General features: G+C 39.2%; 1 protein-coding gene across 1 annotated transcript in view; it reads right to left on the bottom strand.

The window, feature by feature from the left end:
• The window catches only part of PLEKHS1 (pleckstrin homology domain containing S1), a 50,219-nt gene that overhangs the window by 2,952 nt on the left and 21,770 nt on the right, over nucleotides 1–25,497 (bottom strand). Inside the window, exons 5-15 of the mRNA XM_050802704.1 lie at nucleotides 24,927–24,973; nucleotides 11,660–11,748; nucleotides 11,441–11,547; nucleotides 10,672–10,806; nucleotides 9,265–9,340; nucleotides 8,247–8,363; nucleotides 5,734–5,853; nucleotides 3,494–3,600; nucleotides 2,793–3,002; nucleotides 1,967–2,068; nucleotides 559–694 (exon numbers count right to left, since the gene is read on the bottom strand). Of these exons, the coding sequence (XP_050658661.1) occupies nucleotides 559–694; nucleotides 1,967–2,068; nucleotides 2,793–3,002; nucleotides 3,494–3,600; nucleotides 5,734–5,853; nucleotides 8,247–8,363; nucleotides 9,265–9,340; nucleotides 10,672–10,806; nucleotides 11,441–11,547; nucleotides 11,660–11,748; nucleotides 24,927–24,954 (1,227 nt within the window). The 5' untranslated portion in view covers nucleotides 24,955–24,973. The remainder of the gene's footprint in view (nucleotides 1–558; nucleotides 695–1,966; nucleotides 2,069–2,792; nucleotides 3,003–3,493; nucleotides 3,601–5,733; nucleotides 5,854–8,246; nucleotides 8,364–9,264; nucleotides 9,341–10,671; nucleotides 10,807–11,440; nucleotides 11,548–11,659; nucleotides 11,749–24,926; nucleotides 24,974–25,497) is intronic.

Below are 25,497 nucleotides of genomic sequence, written 5' to 3'. Positions count from 1 at the left end.
CTTGCAATACTCTATGAGGAAATTAGGGCTGTGACGATTTCTGAGATGAGGAAACTGAGGCTTTAAAAAATGGGCTTGAGTAACATTCCATGGTCAGTTGTAGTAGAAGTAAAAGTAACTAGTAACTTTATTGATTACCTAATATGTGCCAGTCACCTTTGTAAGCACATTATACATATTACCTCATTTAATTATCCAACAACCAGCACTATCATTAGCCATAATTTTACAGAAAAGAAAACTGAGGCACAAATTGGTTGAAGGACCTGGTTTGGAATCCCTGTACCAGTCTGATTGCATGCAAGCTCTTTTTGTTACATCACACTGATCTGAGGTCCTGAACCCAGGTGCTGTGTCTCTTAGCCCAGTGCCTTCTCCAAATGCTACTTGATATGAAAGAATCCTGAAAGAGTCCTAAAAGAACATTCTGTTATTTGCACTTGGTGGTGGAAGAATGAGGAGCCTTATTTATACTCAGGGTACCTCTCAGACTCCATCTAAGACCTTTTTCCTTCTGGTACTGATTTGCCCTGTTCAGGGCTGGTCAGTACAACTCACCTCCTTCTGGATGGACCGGGTGAGAAACAAGGAGAACTCGTCCAGGCTCTGGGGCTTCAGGCCATTCACCGCCAAAAGATGATCTCCGTGGCAAAATATGCATCCCAGACGTGGGGGGCCTTCCCACTGAGACACACTGCAGTGGGAATACAACATCCGACACCAGTGTGAGGCTCAGCCGGCCAGGAGGACAGGGCACACGTGGAGTCTACAGGGAGTCCTGATTCTAGGTCACGTGGCACCACCTCTGAAGTAGACTATCTCCATCTGTTTAGAATATTGTTTCCTCTGTCACTACTACAGGAGCCTAACCCTTTCTCCAAAGCCCAGCTCAAATTATACTGCTCTTACAAAGGCCCATAAAATCGTACATCCCATTCCTCTGCTATAATTCATTTCCCCTACCCCTGGACTTGTATTACATTGTGTGAGTACCTGATTTGTTACATTTTTAAATAAAATGCATTTTACATTTACTTGTTTGTGTGGCTGTCTTTTTTTTTACGAGGGTACATGACCCCAGAAGTATGATGTCACCTTTTTGTTTGTTTTGTTTTTTAATTTTTAAAACCCCATGGTTCCAAGCAAAGAAAGAGGGCTCAGCGTTTGTTGGAAGTGAGGGTGTAATGATTACACAATGAATATCTAATGAACAAATAAATGAATTAAGGAATGAAGCAGCTCAGTTATGGAGGACTCCACAGTTTTGGTCAAGTGTGTATTGAGCCTTGGATTGTGGACTATTTAAAAAAAATGGAAGGTGTGGTTCCTCCCTTCTTAGAACTTATAAGACAACTATTGTGTAGCGTTTACATTAAAGAGTTTTCTTCTCTTACGAAGATGTAATCTTCCATCAAAATAAATTACAAAGTCTTTTTAAAAATGCCATATCAAATAGACAGTGATTGCTTTAAGAAAATTCTCTGCCACACAGTCTTTTGTGTCTGTGTCCGTGACTAGCAGTTTTTTTTGTTTGTTTGTTTGTTTTTTTTACCTTGTGTCTGGAAGTCTTAGAAGCTGATATGCTTTCTTCTTTTAGGCCTCTGATTCCTGTTGACTTCAGTAATTTCACTCATTCATCAAATACTCATTGCACAGTGATCAGAAATGATGTCCTTGGGTCATCTGTATCCCCGCCCATTCTTCCTCCCTTCAAGGAGTCAGAAATGGCTGCTTCCTGAACTTTTGGGTCCTGTTATTCCCCCCTCTCACCTCCCAGCTGACTTTCCTGCACAAGACCCTGATTTCGGCCTCAAAGACTTTTGTAACAACAGCAAGACAACAGTCCAAGGTCCCCGACCCCCCAACCCGAGTCAGTGTTGCCAAATACACTGTTTCAAGATGTAACTGTTCTCTTCAAAGCTTCCAGCCCCATTTATAATCCACAACAGTCAAATCTCCAACCTACCATATCCGTCCTGCGGCTTCTGTGAGAGCAAGATAGTTGATGACATCAGGAGGAGAAAGGAAAATGTTCAGTTTCTCCACTTGGCTTTCATCAGGGATATTACTATGAACAAGACATTTGTAAAAGTCACATCAGACAACTGGCCATGGCTCTTAACTGCACTTTCTATTTCTGAGATGATATTGCACAGGTAAAGGTCCAAAACATTTGGAGAATAATATAAATTTAAGTTACTGAAAAATCCTCTTGGGATGTGGTAGTGGATGGTAGACTACGGGAACAGAGGGAAAATGGACTAAGTTGGTTATGTAACTGTCCACATCAGGCCAGTCTGCATATTTCTTTGCTGGAAATGATTCCGTAGAAGAAGGCACGGAAAACAGTTAAAATTACATCAGTCGTACCAAATGCTCTTGGTATCACTTAAGGCCTAAATAACCCCCTCCTGGTCTATAACTAAGCCCCATGCAACTTGCATGCCCATAATTACACTCATGGGAAAACTGACTGACATGCTATTCAGATCGGTTTGGATCCCAAGTCTTGGGAACTGAAAGACTAGCCAAGGGGTGATTTTTAAAAATAGCTGAAAATGCCACCCCCAGCCCCGGGGACTGCTTTACTTCAGCTCTATCATCCCCTCTCCTTGGCCACAACGTCAATGACAGGGAGAAGATGGTCAAGTTTTTGGCTGACTTGGAGATTTTTAGGAATGGCTTTAAAATTTAATTCTAAGTTAAAAAACAAACAAACAAACAAACAAAACAGTGGGAGGGAGCCTGCCTTGCTCTTAGGGCCCATAAAGTTTTAGAAATTAGAGCTTTACTTGATTAATATAGACAATTGCACAACAGTTAGTGAGGCCGACCCCTTTTGGTCATTTGTGGTCTGTGCTTCCACATCGGCAGGGGAAAGACACCAATCAATTCCTGAGCCTTGTTCTTGCAGGTGGAGGCCCCCATCCTGGGTCTCTGGAAGGGTCTGGGGTTCCTCTTTGCTGCTATCCACAGACTCATGGGATGTCTCTTTGAAAAAACTAGAGTATAAGAAGTTAAAACAAGCCCTATTTTAGCATGTGTTTTTACAGTGTTCCCCTGTGTGTGTCAGATTTCAGTAGCTAACAGCCATGTGAAGACTAGCAAGGTCTTGAAGTATGTCCAACTATCAGAATCACAGCCACAGATAGAATCAAATCCAACAAACTTTCCTTCTAAAAATGGATATGGAATCAAAATTACCCTTTACAGTGTTTGGAGGACAGAAGCGAGAGTGTGAGAGACATAAATGCAAAGTAGAAGATAACTTCCTCAGGAGACGGAAAAGGTCCTGAGGATGTCATCGGTGGTTTTCTGTGGGTGGAGACGTGACTCCCTCATTTTTGTGTGTTGAGATGATGGAATAATATGTGGAACCTGGTCTGTGGTAATGTTTGGCATCAGTTTATCAACTATTGAAATGAACTGACAGTCATTGTTCCATAACAGCAGATGAGCAAAAATCAAATTTTTGAATGGCACTTTGACTTACTAGGATTCCATTGGCTCATAATGACACTCGATTCTTCCAGAGACCTGGTCTGGACCATCAGTTTCAATGGATTCACCAGAATCACTGGAAGCAATGACATTATCCAACTGTAGATAAAAGGAATAGATGTAAGAATCCCAGTTTACCGATAAGTCAGGTACCTTCTTATTTCTAGTGTTAACAGCTCTGGGCTCTGACATAGAGGTACAGTTTCCAGTGGATGAACGTGGTTCTCATTTGGGAAATATCAACTGACCTTACCTCCGTGAGACTGAACCAGCAAAGCTTCTGGAGGACTCAAAGTCAATTTTCTTCTCCTGGATCCCTCATGTGGCTGACACAAGTGTTATTTCTATTGAAACTAAATTGCTATTTATCTTTCTGTTTCACCATTAGGCACTTAATGACACGAAAGCGTTTCCCCAATCAGTTCTACTATAGAATCATGGCACTTGGCTGGGTCAAAGACTTTGACACAATGTGTAGCTGGTCTTAGGCTACTGTGCTCACAGGCAGGCCAAGTGGCTTCAGGGATGCTACAATGGTCTAGGAAAACACCGCCCTTAGGAAGCTCTCAATAGCCCCCTTAGAACAAGGAGAGTCACTTGTGGCGATGATTGCTCAGAAACCCTAAGGCCTACCTAAGTTCACCGTTAACCCATGATGGAAACCTTCCTTCCAGTCAAGCCAGTCTTCCCATTGGCCCCCTGCAAATGGTGCTCTTCTGTCGCCATATTCATGCAGTCTTCTTCACCTAGCGTGCCATCTTTCCTTCCTGCCTACTGAAATCATGTTCAGGCCTGCCTGAAGTCCCACAGCCCCCTCTGATCACCTCAGTTACTGCAGAGGTCTCCTTTCTCTCAATTTCCATTGCATAGTTTTGTACTTATTTATTTATTTTTTTGTCTTTTTAGCTTAGTTTTGTCTGCTTTACTAGACTTTGCCTATCATAAAGTACCTAGCAAAGGCCAGGCCTCTAACTGATGCTCAGTACACGTCTGATTGGTTGGCTGGACTATCATAAAAGACTGCATCCCAGGAAACACAAACATGAAAATCTTTTGGTGAAAGAAGAACTATGTGCTCAAAGGAGCTTGGGAAACACCATGTGTTGTATTTGACTTGACTATTTACAGTGCACCACTGCATACTAAATGCTCTGAGAATTCTGCTAAGAAGTTTGTTTAACTTATTTTAACTGGGTGTTTCCAGAATTTATTTGACCCCAGAATGTTTCTTTTATATAAACATATGTCACCCTCTTACGGAAAACCCTCAGTTTGGGAAATGATGCAGCATTGCCACCCTCCATTCTGTCTTCCTATCTCTCACTTCCATTCTCTTCTCTCTATAGTCCACAGCGGATACAGCTGCTGGGTTAATACTAATGGAGGATAATTCAGGTTTTGATACTTCCCAACTCAGAAGCCATCGCTTCCCCTATGCTGTCTACAGAATGAAGTCAACTTGGCATTCAAAACCCTTCATGGGCTGGCTCTTTTCTTCTGTTTATCTCCCACTATGCCTTTCACACACTCTAGGATGCAGCCTCACTGAACTATTCCCCATGCATGTATCAAATGGCACTTCATCCCGGAAGCCTTCCTTGACTCTAGTAGAGACAGAAAATCTGCTCTTTTTCTATTGCTTCCGGAGCATACTGACCACGTCTTTTGTGCAGCATGATCCTGTGGTAACTGACAAGACTATGCACTCAGCAGGGTGATGTCAGGCTCATTACTTTAGCCACCGTGCCCAGTACAGTACAGTGACTACTGCTCAGAAGGCATTCAGTAAGGGCCTCCAACTGATCAATAGACTGATCGATACACAGCACACAACTGATCACCCAAGCACCTTGACTCACATTATTCTTTCTGCTAAGAATGCAGAAAGACTCCTCAAGGCAATCCCCCACATCCAAATTTTACTCATCATGTATGGTCAAATGTCATCTCATCCCTGAAATCTTCCTGATTTTTTGTTTGAAAGTCATCTCCTCCTCCCATTGCTCATGCACCCCTAGAATTTTATAAGCATCTCTCTTCAGCATAGAACCCTTCTGTCTTGTATTACAGCTGGCTCCTAGCCAAGTGTCAGCGCCATGAGCACGTCATCTGTATTTGATTTACCTCTGTGTTCCCACTGACCCTAGCCTAGTATTGCACGAAAAGTGCATGGCAGGGTTTCAGTAAATATTTGTGAAAGAAACAAATGATGAATGGACAAGAAAGGGTTACCTCTAAAAGAACACTTCGAGGAGTAAGATAATAATTCTCTTCCTTCACATCTTGAGTGGTTTCTGGTAAATCTTGTAGATGAGCTTGCCTAAATCCTGGAGAACTTTTTTCCATTAAATGCTGAAGAAAAGAGATAAAAATGCTTTGCTTTTTCTTTGCAAGAGATAGAATTAAATCACATGCATTCTGGAAAACCCATAATAAATTAGTTGGGTTAAAAAAGACCAGAGGGTCTTCCAAGGTTACATCTGGAAGCTCACACAACTTCAACTTGCCTCTTGAGTCTGGGTCACCACTGAGGATGAAAAAATATAAGCATAGCACTCAGGCTTTTTTTTCTCTACCATTTGGAACAGTCACTCAGAACAAGTGGTTTTCTCCTGTGGGTGGTATTCTTTTTTTTTTTTTTTTTTGAGACAGAGTCTTACTCTGTCACCCAGGCTGGAATGCAGTGGCGCAATCTCGGCTCACTGCAACCTCCACCTCCTGGTTCAAGTGATTCTCCTGCCTCAGCCACCTGAGTAGCTGGAAATACAGGCACGCACCACCATGCATGGCTAATTTTTGTATATTTTTTAGTAGAGATAGGGTTTCACCATATTGGCCAGGCTGGTGTCAAACTCCTGACCTTGTGATCCACCTGTCTCGGCCTCCCAAAGTGCTGAGATTACAGGCGTGAGCCACCATGACCGGCCCTGTGGGTGGTATTCTAAGTCACTAAGCTCTGGAGTTGCCACCCTCATCTTTTTCCTGTTATCATCCAATACCATCTGAGAATGTAATTAACCCAGAATCAAGGCACTGCACCTTTGCTGTTCCTGCTCCATATTTTTCTTTTGTGTTCTGTTCACATACTTCTATTGTTTCCATGGCAACGGAATTTGGTTGTGTTGATCATGTGATAGTATGAATTATAGGTTTCCATCTAGATTCAACCACTATTGCCTCCCCTTCCCCATAGATACACAATATTCTACTAAAGTAGCTTCTTCGCGTGGCAGAAAAATTCCAAGAACAATGCCTCAGAGCAGGGGGTTTGGAAAAGACCCTGAATGTTCTCTAGGAAAAAAGTCAAGTTGTTTTTTTTTTTTTTTTTTTTTTTTTTTTTTGTTGAGATGGAGTCTCCCTCTGTCGCCCAGGCTGGAGTGCTGTGGCCGGATCTCAGCTCACTGCAAGCTCCGCCTCCCGCGTTTACGCCATTCTCCTGCCTCAGCCTCCCGAGTAGCTGGGACTACAGGCGCCCGCCACCTCGCCCGGCTAGTTTTTTGTATTTTTTTAGTAGAGACGGGGTTTCACTGTGTTCGCCAGGATGGTCTCGATCTCCTGACCTCGTGATCCGCCCGTCTCGGCCTCCCAAAGTGCTGGGATTACAGGCTTGAGCCACTGTGCCCGGCCAAAAGGTCAAGTTTTTAAATATATGTATGTTTAAGTTCTGTCCATGTTTTAGGCTCCAATCTCATGGGGCCAGATTATGCTGAGTTGGGGGTAAAGGAAATCCACTTAATTTAACCACCACCACCACCATCACCCAGCAAGGCAAATAGTACTATTAACTCGAGCTGGTTTAAAAATCACTGGATCTATAGTGTGAAAAGGCAAGATGACAAATAATGTTATCTCTAGGGGAAAGGAGATATCATGAGTGAAAAGCAAGAGGTGCTTACAGAAAAGGGTGAAGCTTCCTAACTGCTGCATACCACCGTTTCTACTCACTAAATGAAGAACTGAGGTGAAGTGTCTGGCATGGTGAATTTGATATGCTACAAAAAGCTTTCAAAATAGTTGGAGAGCTACCAACTAGATAAAATAAGGGGCTAGGACTCATTAGATGTACTTGGTATACATGGACAGGGCAAAGTCAATGGATAAGTCTTTAAGAGACAAAATAGTATCTGTGCCAGAGGACAAAACCACTCAGCATGTTTATGACTAATATCCCAAGTTGGGAACATTGCAAATCCAAGAAAGCTGAAGGTCCAATTACAAGTCGCTTTCAAGAGGCAGATTACATTATATTTTATGTCTTCAAATGGATTTCATTAGAAATGAGGATGAAGTGAGAGACAGCTATAATGAATGAGAAGCAAGATTGATCAAGGTAAAGGGAGGAAATTAACAAGAAACTTGGCCTTTGCCTGAGGAATACAGACAGAATGGGCAGAAAACAGGTGGTGTCTGGGAAATCTTTTGGCAGAGGGATCTGTGCCCTCTGTGTGAAAGAAAGGAAGAAGTCGCCGGCCAGGTTTTGGTTTAGCAAAGGGTCTTACACTAGCATACCCAAAGCATATCAAGAGCATCCAAAATCAATGAATACACTGAGACGTATTCAGGGCAAGCCCTGAGTGAGGCTCATCTGTGGTATGGGATAAACATCAGGGCTAAGAATCATTCTTATAGTGCATCGGGCTTTGAGGAAGGTGGGCGTGGTTAAATTCAATTGCTAATTGGTAAGATTTTTAAGCATTAGCTGACTCCCAGGTGTGCTGTCCTGAGAAAGAAGTGAGCCCCATTACCGTGTCCTGGAGACCATTTCTTGGTGAGCTGGAACCAACAGCCTCCGATGTGCTGGGAGGGCCAAGGAGAGGGCTGGGGTAGAAGAGGGTTCTTTTATTACCCAATGAGAGTTCCTCCTGCTCACAAAAAAGGAATCAGTCAGGGCACCGTTGATCTCCATCTGGAATGAAACAGCAGCCTCTCTACTGTGCTCCTTGCCTCCCGTCTTTCCCCACAGTGATCTAACATTCATGCCACTGGCCTGCCAGCATTATCTCACCAAGAAAAGAGCCGAACTTGTCTCTCTCCTGTTTCTAAACCCTTGAGGACATTTAGCATGACCCTCAGAGATGGCCAGCGTTTCCCTCCACCTGTCTTCTCAACTGTGTCTCTTTCTGACGTCCTCTGCCCTAGTTCCCTTTGCTCTAATCATTTCAGTCTACTTGAAGACATGCCTTGATTTCTCCTTCTCTTTGGCTTTTGCTGTAAGCATGGAACAACCTAGAAAACATGTCAAAAAAGATACCTAGGGGCCAAAGTTCCATCTATAAAAGTCTGCCCTGAGAAAGGACTTGGGAACATTAGCAGAGGCCCTTTTGAAATAAATTTAAAATGTAAAACTACTAAGCACGTACATGAAAGATACGTTATATTAAAAATGCAAGATACATGAAGAACATTTTTATAGAACCTGCCCTAGACTTAATCATTCAAAAGGGAGCTTGTCATGCACCTTGAATAACAACGATGGAAAATATTATGTTCTAGCTACTACTTAAAAATGCCACAGTTAACTTTTCCTCCCTCTACCACAATAATAAAAGTCTGAAGTGTCTGTATTTTAGCTCTCTCACAAAACACAGAAGAATTTTTTTCTATTGTTAATCATAAAAAGTAATAAGGATGTACATTTTCTCACTTATTTATTCCTTGTATTAACGCCAGTTGCTAAGGAGGCAAAGGAAAGCTACCATTGTTTTCTATTGAAAGAGGGATGTATTCAGGTGCCCTGTTATTTTGTTAGTGATATGGAGTCACCTCTGTGTTCTGATGTGTTGCTTTTATAACCTGGAGAAATGATGACATGAAGGAGACCCAGTCTTTAATCTTCTCCCTGTTGATAGGAATAAACTTTTAGCTGGCATGTGGCAACAAAAGTGCTTGTACTTCTTTTGAACCAGAGAAGGATTCTTTTATGAAGGTTAGAATGGCGGTGAGAGCAGGTACCAGCGAAGTAAGAATTTTTCCTAAGTAGTTTAAATGCCCTCGCCACCTCCACATTTGCACACTAGAATTAATGCTCAGCCACCTCTGCAAAGAAAGCTCAGAGAAAGGGAAGAAAAGTAGAAAATAATAGTAGTAATCACAGGGTTTGGGGCTTTCGGCTTTGACACTGATTTCCTTTATGTTCTCAAGCCAGCCCCCTAACCTGTCAGTGCCATTTTTGTGTAACTATGCAGGTGGGCCTTCCCTTAGAAAGTGCACATGTTGATGAAGAATGTGCTTGAATGAATTTGTATAATCACATCTTTTCTATGGACTCACAGGACAACTTAGAAGAAAGCTTTGGTCAATCTGAAACAGATCAGGGTTTTTCATATGTTGGCTTTGGCACTGTCCACCTCCTCTGCACAGTCTCCCCCACACCAGCTTTGCCTCTCCCTCAGGCAGATAATCATCCATGAAGAGTCCACTAGGCACCTTAGCTAGAAGCAGAAGCCCCTCTTAAAAACTTCAGACTCCTTTGGGGGCAAGCCTAGTTCCTCCCTAATATATGTAGCTTGGTGGATGTTTTTGTATTGGGTTCTTTTACATGGAATGCTTCTGGGGTGATGGTGACTGTTATTGGTTGAAATGCACGCTCCCCACCCAATTTGTGTGTTTCAGTTCTATATCCCAATACCTCAGAATGTGACCTTATTTGGAAAGAGGGTTGTTGCAGATGTAATTGGTCAAGATGAGGTCATACTGGAATAGAGTGGGTTCCTAATCCAATATTACTGATGGTCTTATAAAAAGGGGAAATTTGGACACAGAGCTATGCACACAGGGAGAACACCATGTGAAGACTGGAGTTATGTTGCCACAAGCCAAGGGAACTACCAAGAGTTAGGAGAGGCCCCTGGAATAGATCCTTCCCTGGAGTCGTCAGAGAGAGCATGGCTCTACCAATACCTTGATTTCAGACTCCTAGCCCCTGGAACAGCGAGACAATACATTTCTGTTGTTCAAAGTTACCCAGGATGAGGTACTTTGTTACAGCAGCCCTAGGAAACTAGCTCAGTAACTTTTCAAGATACTTTAACAAATAGCAAAGATTGCCAAGATGGCATCTGAGGTTGTAGCATGGGTTCAGAAACTGTTTATTGGTATAAAATGTTTTGTTTTTTGGTTTGTTTTTGTTTTGCATGCAGTAGACATTATGCGTTATCTTACTTCTCTCACCTGTCACGGCCGATGAGGAAGTATTCCCTGTTAGTGGTTCTGATGGACATGACCTCATCAGGGTGGCATTTAAACATCTTCTGCACAGATTGCATCTTTTCCTGGTTACTTATGCCAACTTCTACACTGGAATTTCTGTTAGATATTGACACAAAGTATTAAACCAAGGTAAATACAGAAATAGAAAACTGACTAATATTTTATATTGGGATTCAAATGGAATAAAACTTTAGATGTGCTGGATCCATGTTTTGAAGATTGTCCAATAATTTTAGAAGATAAGTTTGGATTTTTGATCTGGTTAATTAATAATTGAAATTATTTGGTTTAGCCTAAGATTCAAAAATTTCTATTTTAATTGGATTCTTGATTCCACAAATTATCTTTTTTAATTTTTGGGTGCACAATTTATTAAAGAGAAGACCAAAAAAAGCTGATCTAAATATTTTTAAAAACTCTATCTTAACTTTATAAAATGAAAATTTCATCCGCTCCCTCTCATCCACAAATTACGTGAATCAAACTCCCTAACGGAATGCCTGTTAATTAAAGACTTACCAAGTATGACATACAATATGAAACAAATATTCAACTATCTTTTACTTAAAGTGCTCACTATTTTAGCTCCTATTCAGTCACAAATATTATAATAAGCTTGAAGCCTTTGGTTCCTTTGGTCAATTATGTAAATTTCAATTTGCATGCAACTTGTTACTGTTTGACTTTATAGTATTTGTTGTTATAAAAGTTTTCTTGCTTGGATACACACTGATCAATTTCAATGGACCCTCGGTGATGATGGTCTTTGTAATAAGAAAGACTAAAGCTCTTTTCCCCAGTCCTTGACAGGATGAAAAACCGCTTTTTCCAAGAGGTCTGAAAAATAGAAAGATTTTATGTCTTAGTTAAATCTCAGCAGAAAAGAAAGGATTTTTAAAAATGCTCATGAGGCTGGTGGGAGGCTTGTTAAATCATAGCAAATACTTACCACAGAGAAGAACAGCTGAGAAGGTGGTGATTTAATAAAGTAATCTTGTTTGCAGACTTCATTTTCATAAGAAAATGTAAATTGTTTGCCTAATGAAAGTGAACAGAACTCAGTTTGTTCCTCATACATTTCTGAAAAGAACTGCCTCAATTGGAAAACACTATTTATCTCTGGAAAGACCTTCAGATTATTCAGTAGTTACGGAAAAGAACACCTATAATAACCCAAGAAAACAAAGGACCAAATGTGTGATTCTTATTCCTCCACAGCCAAGACCTTCATTCAAACAACATTTGAAAGCATGTTAATTCAGCTCACACCTGTCTGGCTTTCTGTTTCTAGAGTACATCGTTGGCTCTCTACGTGTGAGCGAAGATTTGGCTCTTAGTTCCATTGCAGAAGCATGATAATTTTGCATTGCCCTTTGGCTTACCAAAAAAAATCAAAAGCACCTGCTGTTAAAAATGATGTGGCGGCCGGGCGCGGTGGCTCAAGCCTGTAATCCCAGCACTTTGGGAGGCCGAGACGGGCGGATCACGAGGTCAGGAGATCGAGAGACCATCCCGGCTAACACGGTGAAACCCCGTCTCTACTAAAAAATACAAAAAAACCTAGCCGGGCGAGGTGGCGGGCGCCTGTAGTCCCCAGTACTCGGGAGGCTGAGGCAGGAGAATGGCGTAAACCCGGGAGGCGGAGCTTGCAGTGAGCTGAGATCCGGCCACTGCACTCCAGCCTGGGTGACAGAGCAAGACTCCGTCTCAAAAAAAAAAAAAAAAAAAAATGATGTGGCAAAAACTATTTGGGGAAGGGGGACAGGTAGAGCTCTGCAGAAGTTGGGAAAGGAGGGAAGGTAAACATAGCCACCTCCCCAGAATTACTGGATGCTATCCTCATAGCCCCAGCAGCTGTATTACCAAATTTTGAGTCTGTTTTCACTTAATAAAGAAGCTCTAATTTTTTAGTAAAGACTGCCCTTTCCAAAACTGAGGACAAACTAAACCTATAGCCTGGATGTGAAAGCAAATCCAAGCTAAAACAAAAACAAACCCAAAACAAAAAAAACAAAAATAACAACATCGTGTTTAACAACATTAATTGTGTTTTTCTAAATAGTGAATGTAATACATATTTATTGTAGACATTTTAGAAAATATAGAAAATATTAAAACTGCCTATAATTTCATCACTCACAGAGAAGCAGTGAACATTGTAGAAACTTCTTTATTTAATCACTTCTGCCACCCCATTTTCAATAGTGAGTTGTTTTGCTTTTGTCTGCTAAGCCAAAGGGCAATATATACTGTCTCCCTAAGTATTCAAGAGTGTTGATTAACACATGTGGGTGCTGAAACTACCTGAGGCCAGAGAAAGAACCATTAAAAAAATCAGAGGCTCAGAAAAAGTGCCTGTTACCTCCAGCCAGACTGGAAAAACTTATAATTTACAGGGCATTGGATAGAGTTCTCATGAATGTCTTGCCTCAGTGTGAGGAATAATTAGCTGTATACTAATTACTAGCTCTACACTGAGCACTGCTCCAAACCCACTTAACAAATCATAAAAGACTTAGAAGAAAGTGGTTTCCAAAAAATTTAACTGCATCCCAGAACAAAGCTCAAGATTCATAGGAATACAAAGATATTCAGGACCCAACAAGGTAAAATTTGCCATGTTTGGCAGTCAATCCAAGTTTACCAGGCATACAAAGAGGAAGGAAAGCATGATCAATAATGAGGGAAAAGTCAATCAATAAAAACAGGCCTAGAACTGACACAGATGTTAGAATTGGCAGAGAAAGTAATTAAAGCAGTTATTATCAGTGTTTTCAAGAAGTTAGGGAGAGATATAAAAGATATAAAGAAGACCGAAAGTGAAATTTTAAAGATGAAAGCTACAATGTCTCAAAAAAACAGCCACAACACTGGATGGGAATAAGAGCAGATTAAATATTGTACAAGAAAAGATTAGTGCACTTAAAGGCATGGCAATTGTAACTAACAACATAAGCAAAGAGTTAGAACATAATGTAAAAACTCAAAAAGAGCACCAGTACACTGTGGACAATTTCAAGTAGCCTAGTATACAAGTAATAGGCGTCCCTGAAGTGACAGAGGAAGAAATAAAAAATATCTGAAGCAATAATGCTAACAATTTTATAAACCTAAAACTATAATCCCAGAGATCCAAGCAGTTCAATGAAGCTCAGCACAAGATACACAAAGAAAAGTACATCAAGGCATGTCATAACTGAATTGTTCAAAACCAGCAATAAAGAAAAAAAATCTTAAAAGCAGCCAGAGGAAGAAAAGACCTATTATATACAGAACAAAGACAAGAAATAGAGATACTGATTTCTCATCCAAAAAAAAAATGCAAACAAGAAGAAGTAAAACAATATATTTAAGGGTTGCGTGTGGCAGCTCACGACTGTAATCCCAGTACTTAGGGAGGCTGAGGCAGTGGATTTCCTGAGATCAGGAGTTTGAGACCAGCCTGGCCAACATGGCAAAACCATGTCTCTACAAAAATACAAAAATTAGCCAGGCGTAGTGGTGCAAGCCTGTAGTCCCAGCTCCCTGGGAGGCTGAGGCAGGAGAATGGCTTGAACCTGGGAGGCAGAGGTTGCAGTGAGCCGAGATAGCGCCACTGCGCTCCAGCCTGGGCGATAGAGTGAGACTCCATCTCAAAACAAACAAACAAACAAACAAACTATATTTAAAGTACTGAAAAAATACTCTTTAAAAATTCTATATTCAGCAAAACTATCTTTTAAAAATGAAGGCAATTTAAAGACTTTTTAGATATATAAAAGCTGAAATAATTCATCATTAGGAGGCTTGCAGTATAAAAATATCAAGGGAAGTCCTTCAGGAAGAAGGGAAATGATAACATAAAAATCTGAATTTAAACAAAGCAATAAAGAGCACTGAAATGGTAACTACTGAGGTAAATGTATGAAATTATTTTCTTGTTATTGAAAACACTGAAACATCAACTGACTGTTTAAACAAAAATAATGCCAATGTATTGTGCAGATTATAGCAAATGTACAAGTAAAATGCATTCCAACAGTAGCATAAAGGCCAATAGGGAAAAATGGAAATACATTTTTGTAAAGTTCTTTTATTATATGTGAATTGGTATACTATCACTTGAAGTTAGACTGTGATGTGTGTAAACCCTCAAGCAATCAGTAAAATAACAAAACAGAAAGTAATGACTAATAAGCCAACAAAGGAGATAAAGTGGATTCATAAAAAATTTGATTATTCTGAAAGAAGGCAGAAAAAGGGAAAGGGAGAATAAATAACCAATAGGACAAATAGAAAATAAATAATAATATGATACACTGGACTATATCAATAATCATGTTAAATGTAAATGGTCTAAATACCTCAATTAAAAAACAGAGATGACCAGATTGGATAAAAAAGCAAGACTCAACTCTATGGTGCCTGTAAGAAACACACTTTAAAGATGAAAATACAAGTAGGTTACAAGGAAATAACTGGAAAAAAAGATATGCTATGCCAACGCTAGTCAAAGAAAGCTGGAGTGCCTGTATTAACATCAACGCAGATTTTAAAGAAAATAATATTATCAAGGACAAAGAATATCATTTCATAATAATAAAGGGATGAATTAATCCTAAGAGGACATAAAAATTTAGACATATATGCCCCTATAACAGAGCTTTAAAATACATGAAGCAAAAACTGATAGAACTGCATGAATAAATGGACACATCCACAATTATAGTCAGAAATTTTAATATCCCTCTCTCAAGAATTGATAGAACAAATAGTTCTAAAATTGATATTTTAAATTTTGGATGCATTTTTAATGTTTTAAATAATAAGCTTACTAAGAGATTTCAATCAAGAAGAGTGATGCTGGCCTCATAGAATGAGTTGAGAAATATTCCCTTCTCTTCTGTTTTGTAGAAAATCAGCAAGAATACAGTAGGCTTGAACAATGCTACCAACGAACTTTACCTGATTGATATTTATAGAACACTCCACTCAATGACAACAGATTATACATTCTTCTCAAGGGCACATGTAACATTTATTAATATAAATTATATTCTGGACCATAAAACAAGTCTCAATAAATTAAAAAGCACTCAAATCATATAAATCATGTCTTCAGAGCACCAGGAAATCAAATTATAAATCAATAACAGAAAGACCTCTTAAAAGATCCTGAAATAATCTCTAGATTTAAAAAATCCCAAAAATAAATTTGCGAGTTTTTTATACTGGATGACAATTAAAACACAAGACATCAGAATTTGTGGATGCCACTAAAGCAGTACTTAGGGAGAAAAATTTTTAATGCCTTTGTTAGAAATGGCCATGTTTGAAAAGAACAAAAGTCTCAAATTAATTACCTCAGCTTCCACCTGAAACTGAACATGAAACTGGAAAAAAAAAAAAAAAAAAAAAAAAAAAGAAAGAAACCTAAAGTAAATAGAGGAAGCAAGATAATAAAGATAAAAGTGGAATTCAATGAAAGAGAACATAGAAAAACAACAGAGACAACCAATGAAACCAAAGTTAATCCATTAAAAGGATTAACTTAACAAACCTCTACCTAGGCAGATAGACCAGAAAAACTGGAGAGAAAACACAATTTACCAATATTAGGAGGAGAGAGGGGACATATCTACAGAGTCTACTGATATTAAAAGGATAATAAAGAAATGTTATGGACAACTTTATTCCAATAAATTTGGCAACTTAGATAAACTGAAAAATTCCTTGAAATACACCAACAAAGGTCACTGAAGAAGAAATAGATGACCTGAATAGCCTCCTATAGCTATTAAAGAAATTGGAATTGTAGTTAAAAATTCTTCACATAAGGAAAACTTTAGGCCCAAGTGGCTGTACTGTTCACTTTGATCAAACATGTAAGCAAGAAATCATCAATTCTACACAAAGGCTCCCAAAAAAATTGAAGACAAGGGAATATTTCTCAACTCATTCTATGAGGCTGGCATTACTCTTCTTGATTGAAAACTCTTAGCAAACTTATTGTTTAAAACATTAAAAAATGCATCCAAAATAAGTAAAAATAAATAAAACATCCAAATTGAAAAGAATGAAGTAAAATCATTTCTATTTGCAAGTGACATAATCTCATATGTTAAAAATCCCAAAGAATCCATGAAAACTACTAGAGCTAATAAACAAATTCAGCAGTATTGAAGAACAACAGACAAAAGTTAGCTATATTTCTATGAACCAGCAATAAAGAATCCAAAAATAAAATTATGAAAACAGTTCCATTTACAATAGCATCCAAAAGAATAAAGTACCTAGGGATAAATTTAGGCAGATAAAAACACTGGTACACTGCAAACTAGAAAAATTGCTGAAATAAATTAAAGAAGACATACATTTTTGGGAAAACATTCCGTATTTATGAATTGGAAGACTTAATTCTGTTAAGATATAAATACTACCTAAAGCAATCTATAAATTCAATGCAATGTCTATTAAAATCCCAATGGCATTTTTTTCTTGTAAAACTGGAAAAGCTAATCCTCAAAATCATCTAAAATACCAAGGGGCCCTGAATATCCAAAATAATCTTGAAAAAGAACAAAGAGTACACACACTTCCTAATTTCAAAACTTACTACAAAGCTACAATAATCAAGAGTGTGGTTTTGGTATAAGGACAGATAAGATACATAGGCCAATGGAATAGAATTGAGAGTCCAGAAACAAACCCATACATTAGTGGTCACGGCCATTCAATGGGGAGAGAACAGTCTTTTCAATAAATGGTGCTGGGCCAACTGAGTATTCACATGCAAAAGAATGAAGTTGGACCCCTATGTCATCCCAAATAATGAAGTTAACTCAAAATAAATAAATGACCTTAACATGAGAGCTAAAACCATAAAACTTTTAGTAGAAAACATAGGTGTAAGTTTTTATGATCTTGGATTTGACAATGTATTCTTAGATATGATACCAAAAGCACAAGCAACAAACAAAAAATAGATAAACTAGACTTCATCAAAATTAAAAACTTTTGTGCATCAAAGGATATTATTAAGAAAGTGAAAAGACTACCTACAGAATAAGATATCAAAAGTCATATGTCTGACCAGGGCCTACTATCCAGAATATATACAGAGCTCTTACAATGCAATACAAAAGACAAACAACTCAACTAAAAAGTGAACAAAGAACTTGAACAGACATTCTTGTAAAGAAAATAAGCAAATGGCCAATAAGCACAAGGAAAGCTGTGCAACACATTTAGTCATTAAGGAAATGTAGATCAAAATTACAATAAGAAACCACTTCATGCTCACTAGGATGGGCATAACTTTTTTCGTTTCTTTTCTTTTTTTTTTTTTTTTGAGATGGAGTCTCACTCTGTGGCCCAGGCTGCAGTGGCTCAACCTTGGCTCACTGCAACTTCCGCCTCCCAGGTTCAAGCAATTCTCCTGTCTCAGCCTCCCGAGTAGCTGGGATTACAGGTGCCTGCCACCATGCCTGGCTAATTTTTGTATTTTTAGTATAAATGGGGTTTTGCCATATTGGCCAGGCTGGTCTCGAACTCCTGACCTCAGGTGACCCACCACCTCAGCCTCCCAAAGTGCTGAGATTACAGGTGTGAGCCACTGTGCCTGGTCTAATTTTTTTTAAAAAGTAAAATAACATGGAAAATAAAATGGTAAGGATGTGGAAAAACTGGAACCCTCATACACTGGTGATGGAATGTAAAATGGTTCAGCCACTGCAGAAAACAGTTTGGTGATTTCTACAAAAGTTAAACAGGGGCTTACTATATGATCCCTCAGTTCTACTCTTAGGCATATACCCAAAAGAATTGAAACAGGTACTCAAACACATACGTGTTCACACGTGTTCAAGTAGCACTTTTCACAATAGCTAAACATGGAAACAGTGCAAATGTCCATCAATTAATAAATGGATCAACAAATGTGGCATACATGAACAACGGAATGTTTGTCAGCTGTAAAAAGGAATGAAGTAATGATAAATTCTACAATGTAGGTGAACCTCAAAAATGTCATGCTGAGTGAAAGAAGCCAGCCACAAGAGGTGAAATATTGTATGATTTCATTGATGTGAAATATCCGGGATAGATAAATCCCTAGAGATGGAATGCTGATTAGCAGTTAACGGGGGCTGGGGGGAAAGGGAGAACAGGGAGAAATTGCTTTATGGGTAAGCCTTTTTTCTGGAGTGATGGTAATAGTTTGAACTGGATAGAAGTGATGGTTGTACAACATTGTGAATGTGCTAAATGCCACCAAACTGTTCACTTTAAAATTGTTATTTTTCTTTAAATTCTTTTAAAAGTTAAAGAACCATTGTACTCTTTTTGTTTGTTTATTTGAGACAGGATCTTGCTCTGTCACCCAGGTGGGATGATCATGGCTCACTGCAGCTTTGACCTCACCATGTAGCCCAGGTTGGTCTGGAACTCCTGGGCTCAAGCGATACTACTGCCTTGGCCTCCCAAAGTGCTGGGATTATAGGCGTGAGCCATCACACCTGGCCCACTCTACTCTTAAGTAAAGGAATATACAAATACAAAAACTGGTCATGAATGTCGATAGCAGCTTTATTTGTAACAGCCAAAGACTGGAAGCAACCCCGATGTTATCAACAGGTGAAAGGATTAACATATTGTAATACATCTATACAATGGAATACTATATGGGAATAAAAAGGAACAAACTATTGACAGATGCAACTCAGGAAATTTATTGTACAACATAGTGACTATAGTTAATATATACTTGAAAATTACTGAGAGAGTAGATTTTAACTTACTCCATAAAAATATGTGGAGTAATGCATATGTTAATTAGCTTGATTTAGCCATTTCACAATGTTTATATACATCAAACCATCATATTGTACACCATAAATAAATTGATTTTTATGTTAATTTAAAAATTAAAAAAGATCAGCCTTAACTAAAATAAAAGTACTCTGACATTCTAAAATTAAAGACTGTTTGTATTTTGAGAGATACAAACCGGCAAACCAAAAATAAAGAAATCCAAATTCTAGGAAAATAAGGGAAAATATGCTCAACCTTCCTTAGTTCTGTTTTCCTGCTTTCTTCCCTTCCTTATCCTCTCCCTATTGCCTACCTTTCCTCCTCCTCTCTTTCCTTTCTCCTTCCCTTCTTTCAGCCTTGGAGCTAATACTTAAAAATGCTAACAATTGTTAATACATATTAATAGCAATATGTATCTTGTTATTGTACTTTATATTTACATGTTCTTAGAAAGGGAGAAATAAAAAGGAAAATGTTATTAAAAAAAGACGTGGGTAAATCTCAAGAAAATTATGCTGAGTAAAAGAAGTCAGACAGAAAATGTTCATACTGCATGAGTATATCTATATAAAGTTACAGAATACACAAACTAATTTATAGGGATAGAAAGCAGATCAAAGGTTGTCTGGGAAAGTATGACTGCATGGAAGACTGGGAGGCAGGGGACGAAGAAAGTTCATGGGGTTGATGAATATGCTCATATCTTGACTTAAGTGATAATTTTATGGGTGTGTACATTTGCCAAGGCTTACTAAATTGTAGACTTTGAACATGTCAGCCTACTGTATGTCAATTATACCTTAATAAAGCTTTTAAAAAAAAATCTAACAAATTTGGATGAAAAGTAAGCATACTCCAACCATATGACCCAGCCATTTTGCTTCTAGCTAAAATAAAGAAATATATGATTTTACAAAAATTAATGCACAAAAGAGAATGCACAAATATTCATATTAGCTTTATAATAAGTAAAGACTGGAAGCAACCTGGATATTCAACAGGTGAATGAATCAACAAATTGTAGTACATCCATATAATAGAATACTACTCATCAAAACACATGAACTATTTCTGCACTATTGGTGCACTCAATACCATGGATATATTTTTTAAAAATTATGCTGAGTGAAAAAAGACAAAACAGTGTATGCTATATGATTCCATTTATGTTAAACTCTAATAAATACAAACAAACTTAGAGAGAAAACAGAACAATGGGGACTGGGATTGGGTGTGCAGAAAAGGATTACAAACAGGCACAAGAAAACATCAAGAGTGATGAGTATGTTTACTATTTATTTATTTATTTATTTTGAGACGGAATCTCCTTCTATTACCCAGACTGGAGTGCAGTGGTACAATCTTGGCTCACTGCAACCTCTGCCTCCCAGTTCAAGTGATTCTCTTGCCTCAGCCTCCCGAGTAGCTGGGATTACAGGTGCCCACCACCACACCAGGCTAATATTTGTATTTTTAGTAGAGACAGGGTTTCACCATGTTGGCCAGGCTGGTCTCGAACTCCTGACCTCAGGTGATCCACCCATCTCAGTCTCCCAAAGTGCTGGGATTACAGGTGTGAGCCACCACACCCGGCCACATTTACCATCTTGATGGTTTCCCAGGTGTCACATGTATCAAATACAGGCAGACCTCATTTTGTTGCACTTCACTTTTTTGTGCTTTGCCTATATTGCAGTTTTCTTTATTTGCAAATTGAAGGTTTGTGGCAACCCTGCACTGAGCAAGTCTACTGGGACCATTTTTTCAAGAGCATGTGCTCACTTAGTGTCTCTGTGTCACATTTTGGTAATTCTTGCAATATTTCAAACATTTTCATCGTTATTGTATCTATTAGGGTGACCAGCAATGAGTGATCTTTGAGTAATTGTTTTGGGACAGTATGAACGGTGCCCATATAAGATGGTGAACTTAAAAAATGTGTGTATTCTGATTGCTCCACTGACTGGCTATTCTCCCATCTCTCTCCCTCTCCTTGGACCTCCCTATTCAATGAGACTCAATAATATTGAAATTAGGCCAATTAATAACTTTACAATGTCCTCCTAGTGAAGGCGAGTGTCAAGTGAAAGGGGAGTTACATGTCTCTCACTTTCAATTAAAAGCTAGAAAATCCTAAGGCCCTTAATTATACTAAATCTACTCTACTCATGCTCTATAAATACAACAACAAAGCCTGGGTGACAGCATATCTGTTTATAATATGGTTTGATGAATATTTCTAAGCCCACTGCAGAGACCTGCTACTTAGAAAAAAAAAGAGATTCCTTTCAAAATATTAGTTATCATTGACAATACACCTGGTCACCCAAGAGCTCTGATGGAGATGTACAAGGAGATTAATGCCATTTACACGCCTGCTAACACAACATCTAGTCTGTAGCCCCTGGATCAAGGAGTAATTTCAACTTTTAAGTCTTATTATTTAAGAAATACATTTCATAAGACTATGGCTGTTATAGACAGTGATTCCTCTGACGGATCTTGGCAAAGTTAGTTGAATACCTTCTGGAAAGGATTCACCATTCTAGATGTCATTATAAATATTCATGATTCCTAGAAGGAGGTCAAAATATCAACATGAACAGGAGTCTGGAAGAAGTAGATTCCAATACTCCCCGATGACTTTGAGGGGTTCAAAACTTCCTTCAGTGGAGGAAGTCACTGCAGATGTGGTGAAAATAACAAGAGAACTAGAATTAGAAGTGAACCCTGAAGATGTGACTGAATTGCTGCAATCCATGATCAAACTTCAACAGATGAGGAGCTGCTTCTTATGGGATATGAAAAGAGTTTTCTTGAGATGGAATCTACAGCTGGTGAACATGCTGTGTTTATTTTTGAAATCACAATAAAGGATTTAAAATATTACATAAACTTAGTTGAGAAATCAGAGTCAGGGTTTGAGAGGATTGATTCCAATTTGGAAAGAAGTTCCACTGTAGGTAGAATGTTACCAAACAGCACCACGTGCTATAGAGAAATTTTTCATGAAAGTACAATCGATCGATGTGGTCAACTTCACCGTTGTCTTATTATAAGAAATTGTCACAGCCACCCCCACCTTCAGCAACAACCTGCCTGATTACTCAGCAGCCATCAACACTGAGGCAAGACCCTCCGCCAGCAAAAAGATTATGACTCACTGAAGGCTCAGATAATTGTTAGCAAACTTTAGCAATAAAATATATTTAATTAAGGTATGCAAATTGTTTCCTTAGACATAATGCTATTATACACTCAACTACAGTATAGTGTACACATAACTTTTATGGAATCCAATACATTCATGTGACTAGCTTTATTGTGATATTTGCTTGGTTGCGGTGGTATGGAAATGAGCTTGAAATATCTCTGAGGTATTCCTGTTTATGTTTCATATCAAAACTTGTATCAAATTGTATATTTTAGATATATATATAGTTTATTGTCTGCCAATTACAATAAACTACAATAAAGCTATTAAAATATGGCGAATCAGCTGGGTGCGGTGCTCGCGCCTATAATCCCAGCATTTTGGGAGGCCAAGGCAAGTGGATCACGAGGGCAGGCATTCAAGACCAGCCTGGCCAAGATGGTGAAACCCTGTCTCTACTAAAAATACAAAAAAAAAAAAAAAATTAGCCAGGCATGGTGGTGGGCACCTATAATCCCAGCTACTCGGGAGGCTGAGGCAGAGAATTGCTTGAACCCAGGAGGCAGAGGTTGCAGTGAGTTGAGATCGTGCCACTACACTCCGGACTGGACGACAGAGTGAGACTTCGTCTCAAAAAAAAAAAAAAAAAAAAAAATCTAAAATGCAGATCTGACCATGCAGCTTCCATACTTAAAATGCTCAAAATGCTTCAACGTTACCTGTCACATGTGGTCAAGGTCTGGCACAATGTGGCAACAACTTTCTGCAGCCTCATCCTCCATTTTCCCTTCTCCTACCTTGTAAGTATATTCAGCTCTGACACATTCTGCTTCTATACCATTTCATTGCTTTGGTCATGCCGTTCCTCCTTCTGGGATGTGCTCTTTTTTCTGATTTCTTTAAAATCCCTACTCCTCCTATAGGGTCTAGCTCAAATGCCTTTCCTATAAAACCTCTCTGGATTCTCATTGCTACTTAAATGCTTTTTCTTCTTCAGACCCCATAGCATTTGTACTTATTTCATGATTTCCATCACAGGCTAATCTTAATTTCCCAGCACAGTGATTTGCATGTGTTTAAGTTCCCGACAAGATTTTATTTTATTTTATTTTTTTGAGACAGAGTCTTGCTTTATTACCCAGGCTGGAGTGCAATGATGCGATCTTGGTTCTCTGCAACCTCCACCTCCCAGGTTCAAGCGATTCTCCTGCCTCAGCCTCTTCATTAGCTGGCATTACAGGCGCACACCACCACGCCCGGTGAATTTTTGTATTTTTAGTAGAGACAAGGTTTCACCATGTTGGCCAAGCTGGTCTCAAACTCCTGATCTTAAGTGATCTACCTGCCTCAGCCTCCCACCAACAACATTTTAAAACTCTTTGAGGGCAATGACTCCTCTCTATTAATCTGTATATCCCCTGCAACCCAAAGCACAAAGACTTACTAGTAATAGGTGCTTTGTAAATATTTTTGAGTTGAATTGGATAATTTAACTTCTAAGTGACTTCATCCTAAATTTAGCTTTTCTGTCCACTCACCTACAAAGAAGTGTATGAATATGAGCAAGGATATTTGAATACCATACATTGAGCTACCCTCATAATAAGCCGTAGTGACAATGCAAGCAGCTTCTCTAAGTGAGAGTTTCATGTAAAATTAAGAAAATATTCTCTAATCTTTGCTGGCCCATAGTTTACTATTAACATAATCTTTGGGTAATGAATGGAAAATTTGGCTCATAAAAATCAGAAAATGCTAAACTTCTAGACAGGTAAACTCTTACACGATAATTAATTGAATCCAGTAGTTCCTGCTACACTCCCCAAACCAAAAACATTGTCATAGAATGTTACCCATTATCCCCACCAAAACTAAGTTCTGGGGCTGGACATGGTGGCTCATGCCTGTAATCTCAGCACTTTGGGAGGCTGAGGCGGGCGGATCACCTTAGGCCAGGAGTTTGAGGCCAGCCTGGCCAACATGGAGAAACCCCACCTCTACTAAAAACATGAAAATTAGGCAGGCATGCTGGCGTATGCCTGTAGCGCCGGCTACTCAGAAGGCTGAAGTTAGAGGATCACTTGAGCCCGGGAGGTTGCAGTGAGCTGAGATCGCGTCACTGTACTCCTGCCTAGGCAACAGAGCAAACAAAAGAAACAAAACAAAATATACACAAAAACCACCAAGTTCTGTATCCTGGTTAGCTTAAAGGGAACTGTGGGGCATTTTCAATAAAAAGATTTCTGTTTCTGAGATTATACCCCTCGGGTACCTGGACTCTTCTGAGGTTTGGGTTCCATGATGGCTGTGTGTCCTCCCCTGTCAAAAGGAAGGGTTAGTGTTAGTCCCCAAACAACAGCATGCGTGTTTCATTGACCAGCCCCCGCTTCAGTAAGTATTGGGATTGTGCTCATGAACGTTGCTGAGATGGGTTATGAGTTTCCCATTCCCATTCTTTCTTTAGTATTTCCCTCCCTGGGCCTGAGGCTGACAGTAGCTGCGGCAATGGGGACGCATCCAAGCAGCTTGTCCTCACTCAGTGGGTGGTTCTGCGGAGGTGTTGTTGAGATGACTGAAGGAGCTGTCTTCCTTGGACTTTCTCTGTTCTTGCTGCATAAGAGGCTTTGATAAGAGAGCTAGGGGATGGCAACACCAAGAAGAGATAAGAACAGGGCAAAGGGCAGGATGTCATGGAGCCAATACAGTTGAGAAAGCCTCACTGGCTTAGAGGAAGCCCAAGATAAGCCCTTCTCCATGCCAGAGGCTCGCTTTCTCCAGGGGAAACTTAAGAATAAGGACTGCCAGGCATGGTGGCTCACACCTGTAATCCCAGCACTTTGGGA

The sequence above is a fragment of the Macaca thibetana genome, chromosome 9 (genome assembly GCF_024542745.1).
Source record: "Macaca thibetana thibetana isolate TM-01 chromosome 9, ASM2454274v1, whole genome shotgun sequence".
NCBI lineage: Eukaryota > Metazoa > Chordata > Mammalia > Primates > Cercopithecidae > Macaca > Macaca thibetana.
The sequence above is the reverse complement of the archived record's forward strand: the minus strand, read 5'-3'. Positions and strand labels throughout refer to the sequence as shown.